Genomic DNA, 16,523 nt, shown 5'->3' with positions numbered 1-16,523 from the left:
GGAGCATGTCACTGCAGCAATCATCTCGGGCAGTGTTTCTCATCCACCAGTCAATGAACTGAGTCCCTGAGATCTCCTTAAAACAGATTAGAAATGCAGCTAGTTTGGTCCATGGTATCTAAACGTTTAAGATACACTGATCTAGGATTACCCTCTAGAGCTGCTCTCCTAACTGGTGGTAGTTAATTACTGCTCCTAACTGTGGCCAGTATGGAGCTGGTACACTCTAACAGAATCAATGAACACTGGGTACATTGTTCCTATGTCAGGAAATCTATTTCAGGAGAAGAATAATGTCTTTCCTACAACCAGCAAGGAGGGAGTTGGCCTGTTGTGCTACCACTTAGAATGGTATAGTACACCCTCCCTTATCTGGTCAGTCAGCCAGTTTTTTGGGGATAATTTACGCCCAAGTATATGGAGGGAATATTATGCAGTTGTGGCTGGTACAAAACGAGGGAAATGAAAGACAGGAAGCTTAGAAGAGCTCTCAGAAGGTCAATAAGTCCAGCTCCCTACCCAAAGCAGGACCAATCCCAACTAAATCAACCCAGCCAGGGCTTTGTCAAGCTGAGATTTAAAAACCTCTAGGGATAGAGATTCCACCACCTCCCTTGGTAACCCATTCCAGTGCTTCACCAACCTCCCAGTGAAATTAGTTTTTCCTAATATCCAACGTAAACCTCCCCCACTGTAACTTGAGACCATTGCTCATTGTTCTGCCATCTGTCACTACTGAGAACAGCCTCTCTCCATCCTCTTTGGAACCTCCCTTCAGGAAATTGAAGGCAGCTATCAAATCCCCACTCACTCTTCTCTTCTGCAGACTAACTAAGCCCAAATCCCTCAGTCTCTCCTCATAGGTCTTGAGCTCAAGTTCCCTAATCATTTTGGTTGCCCTCCACTGGACCCTTTCCAGTGCGTCCACATCCTTTCTATAGTGGGGGGCCTAGAACTGAACACACTACTCCAGATGTGGCCTCACCAGAGCTGAATAAAGGGGAATAATCACTTTTCTAGATCTGATTGCAATGTTCCTCCTAATGCAACCTAATATTCCATTTGCCTTCTTGGCTACAAGGGCACACTGTTGATGCATATCCAGCTTCTCATCCACTGTAATCCCCAGGTCCTTTTCTGCCAAACTGCTACTTAGCCATTCGGTCTCCAGCCTGTAACAATGCTTGGGATTCTTCCATCCCAAGTGCAGGACTCGACACTTGTCCTTGTTGAATCTCATCAAATTTCTTTTGGCCCAATCCTCCAATCTGTCTAAGTCACTCTAGACCCTATCCCTGCCCTCCAGCATATCTGCCTCTCCCCACAAACTTACTGAGGGTACAATCAATCCCCTCATCCAGGTCATTAATAAAGATGTTGAACAAAACCAGCCCTAGAATCGATCCTTGGGGCACTCTGCTAGAAACCAACTGCCAACCTGACATCGAGCCGTTAATCACTACCTGTTGGGCCCAAAAGTCTATCCATATTGCAGTCCATTTATCCAATCCATGTTTCCTTAACTTGCTGGCAAGAATATTGTTGGAGACCATTTCAAAAGGTTTGCTAAAGTCAAGGTATATCACTGACTTTCCCATATCCACAGAGCCTGTTACCTCATCATAGAAGCTAATCAGATTGGTCAGGCATGACTTGCCCTTGATGAATCCATGTTGATATTCCTGATCACTTTCCCCTCCTCCAACTGTTTCAAAATGGATTCCTTGAGGATCCCCTGCATGATTTTTCTGGGGACTGAGGTAAGGCTGACTGGTCTATAGTCCCTGGATTGTCCTTCTTCCCTTTTTTAAAGATGGGTACTACGTATGCCTTTTTCCAATTGTCCGGGATTTCTCCTGATCTCCATGAATTTTCAAAGATAATGGCCAAAGGCTCTGCAATGACATTTTACAGCTCCCTCAGTACCGTCATGTGCATTAAATCCGGACCCATGGATTTGTGTATGTCTAGCTTTTCTAATTGGTTCTTAATCTGTTCTTTCTCTACCGAGGGCTGCCCACCTCCTTCCCATACTGCATTGCTTAGTGTCATAGTCTGGGAGCTGATCTTGTCTGTGAAGAGAGGCAAAGAAAGCATTGAGTACTTCAGCTTTTCCCACAGCATCTGTCACTGGATTACCTCCCTCTTCCAGTAAGGGCCCCACATCCTCCCTGATCACCCTCTTATTGCTAAGGTGCCTGTAGAAACCTTTCTACTCCCCTGCATTCTTGAGCAATATATTTATACTCTTCCTCAGTCATCTGTCCGAGTTTCCATTTCTTGTAAGCTTCCTTTTTGTGTTTAAGCTCACCAAGGATTTCCCCAGTAAGCCAATCTGGTCGCCTACTATATTTGCTTTTCTTACTGCGTATAGGGATGGTTTCTTCCTGTGCCTTTAATAGCTTCTTTAAAATACTGCCAGCTCTTCTGGACTCCTTTCCCCTTCATGTTAGCATCCCAGGGGATCCTGCCCATCAGTTTTCTAAGGGAGTCAAAGTCTGCTTTTCTAAATTCCAGGGTGTGTATTTTGCTGCTCCCCTTTCTTCCTTTGGTCAGGATCCTGAAATCTGCTATCTAATGATCACTGCTTCCCAGGTTGCCACCCACATCTACTTCCCTTACTAATTCTTCTGTGTTCATGAGCATAAAGTGAAGCTGCGCATGGCCGCTGGTCAGTTCCTTCAGCACTTTTACCAAGAAGTTATCCCCAACATTCTCCAAAAACTACCTGGATTATCTGTGTACTGCTGTATTGGTCTCCCAATAGAAGTCAGAGTGATTAAAGTCCTCCATGAGAACCAGGGCCTGTGATCTGGAAGCTTCTCTTAGATGTCTGAAGAAAGCCTCGTCTGCCTCATCCACCTGATCCGGTGATCTGTAGCAGACACCAATCACAACATCACCCCTGTTGCTTCCACCTCTAACTTAACCCATAGACTCTTGACAGGCTTTTCTCCCTCCATATGCTGGAGTTCTGAGCAACCATACTGCTCTCTTACATACAGTGCAACTCCTCTTCCTTTTCTCCCCCGCCTGTTCTTTCTGAGCAGTTTATACCCGTCCATGACAGTGCTCCAGTCATGTGGGTCATGCCACCAAGTCTCCATTATTCTAATCAAATCATAGTACTTTTACTGGGCTAGGGCTTCTAATTCTTCCTGTTTGATTCCCAGGCTTCTTGCATGCATGTACAAACACCTTAGATAACTAGTTGATTGCCCTACCTTCTCCATTCAAATCAGGCATCCTCCTTTGTTACTTCTTCCTCCTTGTGTTTCTTCCCAATATCTGACTTCCCCACTTACCTCAGGGCTTTGATCACTGTCCTGCTGTGAACCTAGTTTAAAGCCCTCCTCACTAGGTTTGCAAGCCAGCCCGCGAAGATGCTCTTTCCTCTCTTGTTTAGATGGATCCCATCTCTTCCGAGCAATCCTTGTACCCAGAACAGAGTCCCAGGGTTGAAGAAACCAAAGTCTTCTCTCTGACACCACCTGCGCAACCACGCATTTACTTCTATGATTCGACAATCCCTACCTGGACCTTTTCCTTCAAGAGGGAGGATGGATGAGAATGCTACTTGTACTTCAAATTCCTTGATCCTTCTTCCCAGCACTACATAGTCTGTAGTGACTCGCTCAAGGTCATTCTTGGCCGTATCATTAGTTCCTACATGGAGAAACAGGAAGGGGTAGTGATCCGAAAGTTTGACCAGTTTTGGAAGACTCTCGGTCACACCCTGAATTTGAGCTCCTAGTATGTAGCACACTTCTAGAGATTCCAGAAAGTGCGGCTCGCTAAGCGCCCCCCATGGCTCGTGAAGCTGCCCTGTGCCCCTACAAAGGTCCCTGTGCTCTCCAGGTGCAAGGGAGCCATCTGACCAAGCAAAATGGTGCCAGCAAGATGGCGCCAGCTGACGGGAGCCTGATGTGGCCAAAAAGTTTTCATTTAAAGGGGTAGCATCCCATCTTTTTTTGTTTTTGTTTTTTTTTTGGCTTGACCAAACATGGTGGCTGGGGCTTTATTATTATTAATTATTATTATTGTTGTTGTTGTTGTTGTTGCTCGACAGCTTTTTCCCCTTGGCTCTTGGTGCTGCGTCCACTAGTATTTTGGCTCTTTGCCTATAATGGGTTGGCCACCCCGTTCTATAGGATATTTCATTGAGAAGAAATAATTCTTTGTTCATTCTTATAAATGTTTGGAATAATTTCTATAGATGCCACTTTAGTTTTTGTAAAGTTTCCTTGGTTTTATCTCTATTACACTCCATGGACTTTTTTTTAAATAAGGGGTATTTTTTACCCTTGAAAGGGCCCAACCATAACTGGGGAAAATACAAACAAGATCATATCTAGTTCTAGAGTGCAGTCCAGGCTTTCTGCCTGGGATATCTGCAGTCAGCAACAAGCATGATGATAATTAAGCTGCTGTTGGCTGCTTTTTTTAAGTATATCCAGTAGTTATTTCAGTGTAATCATTGCATTGAAAATTGTATGCTTTAGCTAACGTAATCTATATTCGCTGTGTTACTGTATACACTACAAAAATCAAATAAAATGTAGTTTACTGCTCTACTTTTTTTTAAAAAAAGCATTCACTTTATGTCTATATATTATGCAGCGCTCATCCAATGCTTTGGATTCTGCCTGCAACACCATGGACTTAACCATGGTTGGTGGAGTCCATGGTAAGTTAACAAGTGATAAGATCCCTCCACACTTCTCACTAGCCCCAGATTTACCCCAAAATGTGTTTTGAAATGTTCAGCTCCTTCCTAGAACAGAGAAACATTAAGGTTTGTTGTTCCTAGAAAAATCAATATTCAAGAATTTGTTACTCTTTACAGGAGTTACCAAGCATTTCAGTTTAAACAAAGCACTTGACTGGTTTAGATTAAAATAAAAACAAATGTATTTAATTAAGAGGAGATATATTTAAATGAGTATAAATATAAGTGTTAAAGTCAAAATGGTTACACAAGAAATAAAGATAAAACTTTTTAAAATAACTAAAACTTAAAAAGTGAGACTTGGTTCTCGGTAAAATCCTCATCTCACATTTCCTTTAAGATGGCTCATCAAACTACTGGATCAGGATCTAGCTTCCAAAGTCAAATGGCTGATACATCTGTCTTCTTAGATGAGAGATAACTTGGGATTTCTTGGCAACTCTCTTTTATAGTATAGTGAATCTTTTGAAATGAATTCATTTGAAGAATACCTACAGATGAAAGTCTATATCCAGCTACAATGTTGGCAGAGTGGAGTCTATCTTGAAGGAAGTTTCCTGCTGTTTCTTTCTGCCAGAGGTGTCAGCTAAAATGCACATTTTTAGGTCCTTCCCCCTCCACTTCCACTAAATGAACATTAGACATGTGATTTTCAGTCTCCTCCTCTGCCTTGAAAATGTGAGGTTTGCCTCCGCTGCTCGTTAGCTTGATGTATCTGTTTACATGTCATATAAATACATTCTCATTGTCTTTTAAAATATTATGGCTGTGACTTGCAGGAGGGGAAGCCACATTTTTCCTAGGCTGGAGTAAATTCAGTTTGGATGGCAAACACATTTTAAGAATTATAATTTCAGTATATATCCATAATTTGGTAGCAGTTGCTTGCACCTAAATTACACCAAGTTGTTAATAAGCAGTGAGTCATGAGCTTTTCATTGACACCTTGCACTATACCTACAGATATATTTCATTATATTAAAGAACTGGGGTACACTTGAACTGGTTAAGTCAGCTGCGGTTCATCGCTAGATTTGTGCTGTCTTCTGCTGTTCTTTATATCACAGATCATGAGCATAACAATAGAAATGCTATAAATACTAAAAAAAGACCCAAAACCTAGCATTGTGATAAATTGAAACTTGTACATTTAAAAAAAATCAGATGCTTATTAAATACAGCAGCCATTATGCTCTAAAGAAATAAAAGACTCAATGAGAACAATACCAAGAATACTAAATATGGGTATAAACATAATTTCTAGAACTGCAAAGGATTTTAAAAGTTCTTGTGGTGTACAATGTTTCTGCAATAGATAGCAATCACTTAATGCAATTTATTTTGAAACATAAGGAAATTAAGCAAATAGTTTGTTCCTCATAGGTCTATTTCTGTGAATGCTCAACTCCCACTGAAGCAAGTGGGAAGAGAGGAGGCTCAACATTTGATTCAAGGCACGCCACAATTCATGGGAGTGCATCCTAATATTTTGTGAGTTTTAAACATAAAGAGAATCTTACTTGAATCAGTCTTTTGTTTGTGATAGACACAGACCATATATCACAGCATGCTACCGGGCACTGCACTTATGAATGAGAAAACAATTACAGAAAACCCTTTTGGCTTGAAGTTCTCAAGCTTATTCTTTATCCAAAGATTTTTTTTCCTTTGGTGCAATTTTTTTTGGTTGTATCTGGGCAGTGTTTGAACTGAGAAAGGTCAAGTATTGATCACACCCAATCTTGTCTTATAATTCCAGCACCAGAATCTTATAAGACACACATCTTGTCTTATAATTCCAGCACCAGAGTTAATATTTTCTCTCCCTGTCTAAGACTTTAACAAACTTTCAGTACCTCCCTCTTCCCCATGGAATTTGGACAACAGCAGTAACATCCCTTTTCAGATACCTTATGAAACCAAAACATTTCCTCTGCCTTAAATAAGAGGAGACAAACATAATTAAGTTTAAGAGCTTTTCTTGCTTTTAGAGAACTTCCATAAGAGAAAAAAAGAGGTGGTGTTAGACTTTCATCCCTGTGAAGGGAAAAAATAATTCTATATAAAACACACCAAAAATACATTAACAGGAAAACATTGCCAAGATTAATCTGCTTAAATCTTTCTCTCCTTCCTTCCAGCCTCTGTCCCTAGCAAGAGCTGACAATGGCATCTGCTTCACTGTGAACACAAAAATTACTGAAAAGGGGACAGGAACTGGTTCAGTTCAGTTTTCCTTCACCAATCTTCCTTATTTTTAAAAGCAAAGCCTTGGTTCTGGAACCCATCAATAAAAATTCTCAGAAATAGGTCAGTTGTTAAGGGAATACAGATCAAATGGAAGGTCTAGTGGTTAGGATACTAGCCTGAGTTGTAGAAAACCTGAGTTCAAGTATTTGCTCCATCCCAGGCAGCCTTTGTGACTCTGAGCTAATCACATGGTAACTTTGTTCCTCATCTGTAAATGGGTTAATATTTTCTACATCAGAAGGTGTTCTGAGGATAAATTCATTTAGAAAAGTGAGGTTATAGAGATGGAGGCCTACCTTAGCTGGACAGATCTCAACTTCCTGATAGGAAAGGATATACAATAACTACTTATAGAATACAGTATTACCCAGCATGGGTGGCAAACTCAGAATCCCAGTTATTTTGAAGTGACTTTGGCTCAGCTATTCATGTTCTCTGTACTATAACTCTTTGCAAACATTTGAATCACTGTTTTTCTAGCATGTTTCAGAGGCACAGATCTGATACTTCTGCAGGAATTCTGCACCATTGTACAAGCACAGAATTAATATTCACAGCAAATTTTACTCTTTCCCTGAAGAACCATTGACTCATGTGCCCCTCCACAGCAATGGTGGGGAGGTGTGCATCTGGTTTGGACATTGGGATCAGCAGGCAAGACATAAACACTGCAGGGCTGGGCTCTCTCTTTCCCTCTCTTGCTGTAATGTTATACTCAGAGCTGGGGAGGGGCAGGGATGGGCAATCCCCAGCCTGTAGCTCCTAACATGCCCTGAGCTCCAACTGTTAATTCTGACTGGGCTGCTGTCATGTTCAGGAGGGTTAGCCAGCAGCCTGGGGACTAAGGTGTTGATATACCTAACGCAGGTAGAGCTGGCTGATAGGAATGTAGGTAGGAATTTCAAACTAGGACAAAGAAATGTTTAGTTTCTCCCGCCTTTGTCCTGGGGAGTTTTTCTTCAACTACTGAGGGAGTCAGACACCAATTCCCCGACCATGAGTATTACCTTGTGACTTTTCCATCAAGTCATGATGCTTGCAACAGGAAGATTGTGGTGATAATAAAAGTTCTTTCTCTTCTCTTTTATTTACCTGGTATTGGTTAATTTTTGTGTCCTGGTTTTACTTTAGGGGATGAGATTTCCCAAGTAGTCTCTCCCTGGTTTCTTTATTATTACGTGGGTGGTGGCAGCGGAGTCTTTATCCTCAAAATCCAGGTTGTTAAGATTTGGGTGGGGGGGTTACCAAAGCCTGGAAAGATAAGGTTTTGGGGTACTTTTGCGGGCCCCCACTTACGCATTTATTGTGCCAGAGTGGGGAAGGAGCCATGACAGATGCCAAGGGCCAGGACTTCTTTTCCCTTTACACAGGACACTTCTGGAGCCATAGCAGAGCCACCCTGGGGAACCTCTCACTGACGCAGGAAGTTCCACAGCCCTCTGCTTCCTGCCCCCATAGATTCTCAATTGCAGGGGAAGGATATACTTACTACAAGGGGAGCTGCCCTGCATCTGCCCACCCTCTATGCATCCAGACTTCCCCACAACCAGACCCCTTACCAAGCTCCATCCCCTGCTGAGATCCCTGCACTCAAACCTCCACCCGTTCCTACTCCACCCCCTTGGCCCTGAACAACCCCACTGAGCTCCTTCACCTGAATCCCATACCCCCAGCCCCAACCGGCAGCTCCCAGACCTCACCCACCAAACCCCGCTACCTCAGAACCCTGAGCCTCCTGTTAAGCCCCTGCACCCAGATCCTCGCAGCGTTTAGAGCCTCAACCACCTTCACCTGGATTCTCCATACCAAGTCCCATTCTCCTTGCATGGGGAAGCTCCTCCCCCCAGTGAACTCTTGGTCATCCAGATCCCTCGTACATACACATGGACCCCTCACAAAGTCCCCCATCTCCAGATTTCCCCACACAGAACCTTGTCTCCTCACATCTAGATTTCACCCACACTAAGGCCCTCCACAGTGGGATCAACCCATCAAGATCACACCTTGATCAGGGGGCTGGGCTGGGCATGTATGCAAGACTCTGTTCCTCTTGCTTATTGTGGAGCTATATCGATGTGCTAATATGCCTAATAAGGAAACTATTTGTCAACAAAACATTTCCTGGATCCTTTTTGTTGTCTGTATTGTTACAGACGTACTTGCTGCCAGGTATTTTGAAAAAAATAGTTATAAAATAATTGAATTTGGTAATTAAATTGTGTTATTTTGACAACTAAAATAAGAAGAATTTTGCAGAATTTTAAAATACTCCTTACAGAATGTTTAAATCTGGGGCAGAATTCCCTCAGGAGTAACATGGCCTGTAACAACTGAGCAACACTGAGTAAATGTGGCATATTGAGTATAATATTCTAGCAGAACATTTCTTCATGAATAAGTAATACCACAAAACGTTTTTGGAAGAAAATGTCTAATATATTTGAATGATGAATACATCTGAGGAAATTCCTGACCTTCCCCTCCCCCCCATATTTGATCTAATGGCCTAGTCCTTACAGACTTGCACAGTGCCGTAGAGGACTGCAGAATCATACTAAAACAAAAGACTGTTGTTCAGAAAGTCATGGAGTAGCTAGGAGCACTTCCAGATTTATACAGCACGTGGACTGATAACCATTACATTCAGTTGCATCATTGGAACTATTACTAACACATGCCAAGTTTATGTTAGAAAGTTGTAAAAAGGCTGTTGTTTACTAAACGAAACAACTGAACTGTTTATATTTTGAAAATATGTAATACCATGGTTATGTTCTGTCCATATTTAACCAGAATTCCCCACTGAATTCCCTAAATGCTTGCTAATAGAAGGTACAGCATGGCCCCATATTTGTTTTTTAAATGATTTTTAAGCATATTTATTAAGCTGTTGCTTTGAAATCGAAGGGTTTCACCCCTCAAGGAGCTCTGCAGGGGCAGATCTTTGTGCCTGAGTGCAGTCCCATTGAATTCAGGTGGGATTCCACAGAGATGCAGGAGTCTATCAATGTGGAGCTCTTTGAAGGACTGGAGCTAACCATTAGAAAAAGACGTGTGAAATAATGCACCTGTATCCAGGCTTAGGTTATATAGATGTAAATCAGGACTAACTCTGCTGAAGTTGGTACCAGTAACGTAATCAGAGTAATACCGCTTCTGAACTATGGTATAATACTTGAGATCAAAAGCAGTCCCTGTTCTATGAAAGATGTTTGGTGAAGTCATGGACCCTGTCCTGTATCCCTGTTCTAAAGACGGTCAAAATGCCAATTAAATTGAATGGGATTTTCGGCTGATTAGAGAAGACAGTTGTGATCCCTTCTAGTTCAAAAGAATTCTTTACCCATGTTATTAGAGACACCTTAGGTTACTAAAACTGAAAGGTATTTTAAAAGCAGTTTTATTTCCACCATTTCTGCTCATTGTTTATTTTTGTACCTCTTAGCTCAGACACTGATCTGTCATTTTCAACATTGTTCACAGCCAATTATGGTATCTGCTCTGCATGCTTTAGTACCATATTTCACAAAGTGTCCTTCATACCCTTTAAAGCACAAAGGACTAGCTGGGGGAAGGTGTGATAAATGTTACAATTAAAGTGGGTTGACATTTAACAATGCATAGCATGGCTTCAGGGGAGTTGTGATTGGTTTTATTTTTCCAGGCAGGGCCCCAGCTTCCCAAAGTTAAGGAATAGACATGCTCACATGATGGGGAGAGCCTGAATTACAACCACTGCAGCAGGGACTCACTGAAATTGTTTTAAAACTCATGAGAACATTTATTAATATTATTATTATTTATTATTAGGTTCTTTTTTTATACAACACCGCATCTGGATCTAATTTGACAGTATCTGGTAGTAGTTCCAGACTCTCTAACTTAAAGTTTAGTAAATTGTATCTGTTTCAAATAGCCTTTCCCCACCATGGCCACTTTCCAGCCCTTAAGTGTAAATACTGTATATTTTCTCCATAGCTATATACAATATTTGACTCTTTTCTCCTATGAAAGAGCAAGCAATTTTTGTACCTAATTCTCTATGATTGGACACAAATGACCATATGAGTGACCTCAAACCTCTCTCTTCCCTGAATTGTCATATCTCTGTGTTTGATTCTTTTCCTCTCTCTCTTTTCACTCCTTCAGAGTCTCCCTTCATCAGTTCTCCTCAACCTCCCTCTTTCTGTCATAGTTCCTTGGGGCTATGTTCTTTGCAATCTCTATCCCTTATTCTTGAGTGATCTCATTCAATCGAGCTATGTCTACACAGCAGCATTATTTCAGAATGATGATGTTATTCCAAAATAACATAATGTGCGTGTACACTACAAGCCTTTATTTAGAAATAAAGTCAAACTGGAGGACTTTTTACTTTGACTCATGGTAACCCTTATTCCATGAGGAGCAAGGGAAGTTGAAGGAAGAGTGTTCTTTTTCTAACTTCCTGCAGTGTGGTCAGCGCCAAAAGCTGAATTAAGCTATTTTGACTTCAGCTACACAATTGATGTAGCTGAAGTTATGTAGCTTAATTCAACTTAGCCCTGCTGTATAGACGTACCCTCACAGATTTGTCTGCCATCACCCTACTTGGGCCCTTCAGCCCCAAGCTTTCCCACTCTCTTCAGACTTGAGTGGCCTTCCTGGTCTTTATGTCAAACATAATAAGACATAGACTCATCACTTTCACTCCCAAGTTTTCCCTTTTCCACCATGGTGGGACTCTCAATCATATTTCAGTAGTTTTACTTATACCACTGTCTTCCACATTTTAATGTCTGTATGTTTGTTTGTTTATTTTTTGTTTGTTTGCTTAATTCTGACAAATCACAGTCTTAGATGTCCATTGAGTTGTGCCCTGGAGTAACCACTAAAGGAATATCATTACTGTGAGGTGATATCTTTTGTTTTGAAAGTGCAATGTTGTGCTTCATGCTCGTAGGACATTGCTTATTACCAAGCCTTATCTGCTGAACAGTTGCAGACAGAAGCTGCCAAGATTCAGCCCAGCACCTCATCCACTCAGGAGTTCTACGAGCCAGGCTTAGAGTCAGCTGCCAGTGCAAAACTGGATGATTTGCAACGTTCTTGGGAAACACTGAAGAATGTGGTAAGTCCTTTAACATAGAGGTATCAAAACTGATCTGTGGCATGTTGGTTTAATAGGAATAAAATACAAACAACTTACTTATTTTGGAGGGTGCAGCTCTATGTTAATGTTCCTCACCACTTCCCACAAATTCCACTGGTATTAAACCACACTGCTTGTATATGAAGAAGGCAGGCTATGGCCAGAGTGAACGAAGTGATGGAATAAGAGAAATCACAAGTGCAGGTTTTGTACAGGTACTTCTGATTCACTAGTGGTGTGGAAATAGATTTCTGAACAACAGAGGCTAAACCTTGAAGGGAACCCTGCAGCTGAGTGTCTGCTAAGCAATGCACAATCATGTAATGCAAAGACAGCACCTACCCCAAAGAACAGACACTCTAAGTCTGAAAAACAATGGGTGAGCACAGCAAACAGCCAGGGAGCATATGATAAAAATGAGATGATTATTCTTGGTCTGATAGGCAGTGGTCACAGTTTATTAGCTGTCAGCCTGTTTTCAAGTGCTTCATAGGAATCATGGCAAAGGCAAGTTTTGAGGAGAGATTTGTAGAGACTCTGGTTCAATTAACAACCCTTCCAAAGCCATGTTCAATATTTAAAAAGAAAATTGCTGGACATTCTGGAATTTTTCCAGCCTACTTGCGCTTTTGGGAGCAAAATGTATTTGGTGTGGAGGGGCAGGGGGTGTATGTGCACATTGCTCACAATTGGTCTATATTCTGCCATTTCCCCTAATTACTTTCCCTACTTTTTGAAATTCTGTTGCAAAATAAGGCTATTTGTAAGCTAAAAATATAAGTCATAAATGATGATAGCTCCCTCAAGAAACCACTGATTATCTTTAATGCCCACATTCTCCTTTGGTAATTCTGTGACTAAAAGTTTATGGTTCCATAGGAGGATTGAGTAAAGATGGGCATGTACTATCCAAAGTGACATCCTAAGGATGCTGAGCAAAAATGTTTTTTAGTCTGTTTTAAATGCACGAGTACTTGATTCCAACTGTGAAATGAAACAACCCCTTCACAAAAAGCCACACATCCTGTATGGGATGCCAGAGAAAATCCCAGGATCCTATGTCTGAGGATATGTCTGCATTGCATTCAGAGGTATGATGGCAGCTCATTTAGGCATATTCAGGCTAGCTTTGATCGAGCTAGTGCAGCTTAAATATAGCACTGAGTACACAGTGCCATGGATCCTGGCACATGTGTGGAACTCAGGTACATACTTGGCAGACTTGTATAGACTATACAAAAGCCAACGCTGCCATATCTTCACTGCTATGTTTAGCTATGCCAGCTGGATTAAAGCTAGTGCAAGTTTGCCTACCAAATTGCAGTCACACCTCTGATTTCAATGTAGGCATAGCCTGAGAATCAGTGAATCAACCTGACACATTTATGTACATCAATGAAACCCAGTTATCCAGTAATGTACAAAAAAAATAGCCCGTCCTATACCCTGTTCCCTGGAGGTTCACTTACATGGTATTAATTCTAATTCTTGCTAGTGACAGGGTAGCTATTATGTGGAATGTGGAGCCATGCCTAAAACAATTTATGCATATGGCATGTTTGTGTACATGCAGCCCAGAATGTGGCAGGAGGAATGTGCTTACTTTTCACCTTTTTATTAAAATAAGGGGAGTTAGGCATAGAAGCTAGAATTTGGCCAAAAGTGACTAAACATCCTTAGTATGACTGTTTTGCTATATAATTTATATTCTTAAAAACTGCTATTGCAGACTAAGCTCCTGGCTTACAGTCCTATTTAAACCATGGATCTAGGAGGGAGAAGAGAGGAATGAGCAAAAACTTATTTCAGGAGACAGAATATCTGCTTACAGTTTTCTTTCTTTCTTTAGATTAGTGAAAAGCAGCGCACCCTCTATGAAGCTCTTGAACGCCAGCAAAAATACCAAGACTCACTCCAGTCTATATCCACAAAAATGGAGACCATTGAAGTGAAGCTGAATGAAAGTTTGGAACCTGGCAAGAGCCCAGAGAGCCAGATGGCTACACATCAGGTAAAAAAAAATCATAATAAAAAAACCTAACTAGCAACAGCTTTTGATTAATTAGATGGCTGTGTTGTTATTTACAGAATGCTTCACAAAAAGATGCAAAGTGATTGAGAATTTGTTTAAAATGTAAATTATTTCTTTAGGAAAGAGCTCACTGCAGACTACTCCCCCTCTTAAGCTCCCCATTGTTATGTAGATGGAACAGGATTTACAAAGTGACTCAAAAATAGAGAGGGGGTAAGACCAACAAAGCATATGGTCCCAAATTCTGTGCTAATTAACACCCCCTGTAATGTCTCTGAATTCACTGGAGTTGCACAGCATATCAGTCAGCACAGCATTTGGCCATTCACCATGTTTAAATTTGGCATCTAAGAGAAGACTGGAATTAGTTTTGTTGCATTTTAATGAGTTTCCTTGTGATCTTTGACTGGTTATAAGCACAGTTGAGAGTTATCTTAGGAAATGAGACTCTGACATATTTAGACTGAATGCATCATTTGATTCTGACATCCACACAACAGATCTTCTTCTGTGCATGTTTCTAACCTTAACACCAGTGAGAAGAGCACAGGGAAAGCAAAATACTAGAATTATAATCAACATGTAGAGGTCCCTTAGCATACAACCTTACTATTCAGGTACCTACTATTGTGAGAGCAATGGCTATACCAGTATTTTCATTTTTGACTCATTTTATCAAAGTTTGTACTTAGCAACTTAAAGCTTCAAATTAAAATCTGGAAAATGTTCATGCCTAGAAATTTGGGTGGCCTGTGTCATCTGAAGATATGTGCACTCACAAGTGAGCAAAGGCCATAGGATGGGAGGAAAAGATGCCAGAGAGGAAGCACTTCTCCCACCTCTTCATGCGGTCAGGAGGAAGATGCAGTGTCTCACCCATCTGTTCATTATATTTTAAAAGGGATCCAATTTAGCAGTTTAAAACTATTTATCCAAAGGGAAAAAATCATGGGCCTAATTTTCTGCCCACACACAATCCACAATCCCATGTGTAGTTTGCTATCTAAATATGCCTCTGACTGGGACTGTTCATCAAATTGCTAGATATCTAAGTTGCATAATTTGCACCCCCAAACAATGGTGGGAACAAAATTATACATTACATGTGGATGCAAAAAGGGAAGCCAGGGTGCAAAAAATCTATCCCCAGACATTATTCTTAGCTGCATCGGTTTTCTGGCCATCCCCTGTAATGGAAAACCCTCCCAGAATGACCTGCTAGTTAACAGTATACAGATTGTACATTGAGTGCTCTGCCATGTCAGAAAATTAAAACTAGACTCAGCAAAATACTATTTCAGAAGTTGGTAACCTACCTGCTTAGCAGTCAGTGTAGCTGAGGGTATGTCTACACTACCCTCCTAGTTCAAACTAGGAGGGTAATGTAGGCATACCGCACTTGCAAATGAAGCCCGGGATTTGAATTTCCCGGGCTTCATTTGCATAAGCGGGGAGCTGCCATTTTTAAATCCCCGCTTGTTCAAACCCCGTGTAGCACGGCTACACGGGGCTCGAACCAGGTAGTTCGGACTAGGTTCCTATTCCGAACTACCAGTACACCTCGGAAGCCGCGCTCCTCAGTTCCACCATAATTGTAGGTGAATTGAATTTTCTAATTGTACCCATGTCACAGCCATATTTCAAATAGCATTGTCACTGTCTTGCACAACCTAAAATGTTTGCTGAGGAACCTAAACTCGCTTCCTACAGATTACAGGCAGTCCCCGACTTACGCGGATCCGACTTATGTCGGATCCGCACTTACGAACGGGGCTTTCTCGCCCCGAAGGTCGAGGTGGCGGATTGCTACCTGTGAGCTCCGGGGCGAGAAAGCCCCGTTCGTAAGCTGCTCCGGTGCCCCTGGTCTGCTGGAGACCGTCTCCAGCAGACCAGGGGCACCGGGCGGGTTCCCGCGCTTCTGAGGCTTTGCCAGAGCAAAGCCTCAGAAGCGCGGGAACCCGCCGTGGCTGCGGCTTCAGTCCCGGTGCCTGTGGTCTGCTGGGGACCGTCCCCAGCAGACCACAGGCACCGGGACTGAAGCCGCAGCCACGGCGGGATCCCGCGCCTCTGAGTCTTTGCCAGAGCAAAGCCTCAGAGGCGCGGCACCCCGCTGCCGCTGCGGCTCTGCTCCCCGTGTCCCTGGTCTGCTGGGGGGAGGGGCGCAGCTACTGTGCTTCCCCCCCCCCCCCAGCAGACCAGGCTTTTGTTTTGGACCCTGGGGCAGAGCAGCTGGGGCGCTGCCGATTGGTCCTGCAGCGCCGCTCTGGGCACTACTGGACCAACCCGGCAGCACCCCAGCTGCTCTGCCCCAGGTCCTGATTCAGCCGCTGCTGGTCAGTTTCAGCAGCGGCTGAATCAGGACGCCTGGGGCAGAGCAGATG

At 42.3% G+C, this 16,523-nt stretch overlaps 1 protein-coding gene across 12 annotated transcripts in view; it reads left to right on the top strand.

Moving 5' to 3' along the window:
* The window catches only part of SYNE1 (spectrin repeat containing nuclear envelope protein 1), a 488,224-nt gene that overhangs the window by 339,084 nt on the left and 132,617 nt on the right, over nucleotides 1–16,523 (top strand). For 10 of the 12 annotated variants that reach the window (XM_075924456.1, XM_075924455.1, XM_075924462.1 and 7 more), the window contains 2 exons: nucleotides 11,922–12,089; nucleotides 13,960–14,121. In XM_075924456.1, coding sequence (XP_075780571.1) covers nucleotides 11,922–12,089; nucleotides 13,960–14,121 — 330 coding nt within the window. The remainder of the gene's footprint in view (nucleotides 1–11,921; nucleotides 12,090–13,959; nucleotides 14,122–16,523) is intronic. The other 2 variants (XM_075924463.1, XM_075924457.1) reach the window with 1 other exon arrangement.

The sequence above is a fragment of the Pelodiscus sinensis genome, chromosome 3 (assembly GCF_049634645.1).
Source record: "Pelodiscus sinensis isolate JC-2024 chromosome 3, ASM4963464v1, whole genome shotgun sequence".
Classification (NCBI taxonomy): domain Eukaryota; kingdom Metazoa; phylum Chordata; order Testudines; family Trionychidae; genus Pelodiscus; species Pelodiscus sinensis.
The sequence above is the reverse complement of the archived record's forward strand: the minus strand, read 5'-3'. Positions and strand labels throughout refer to the sequence as shown.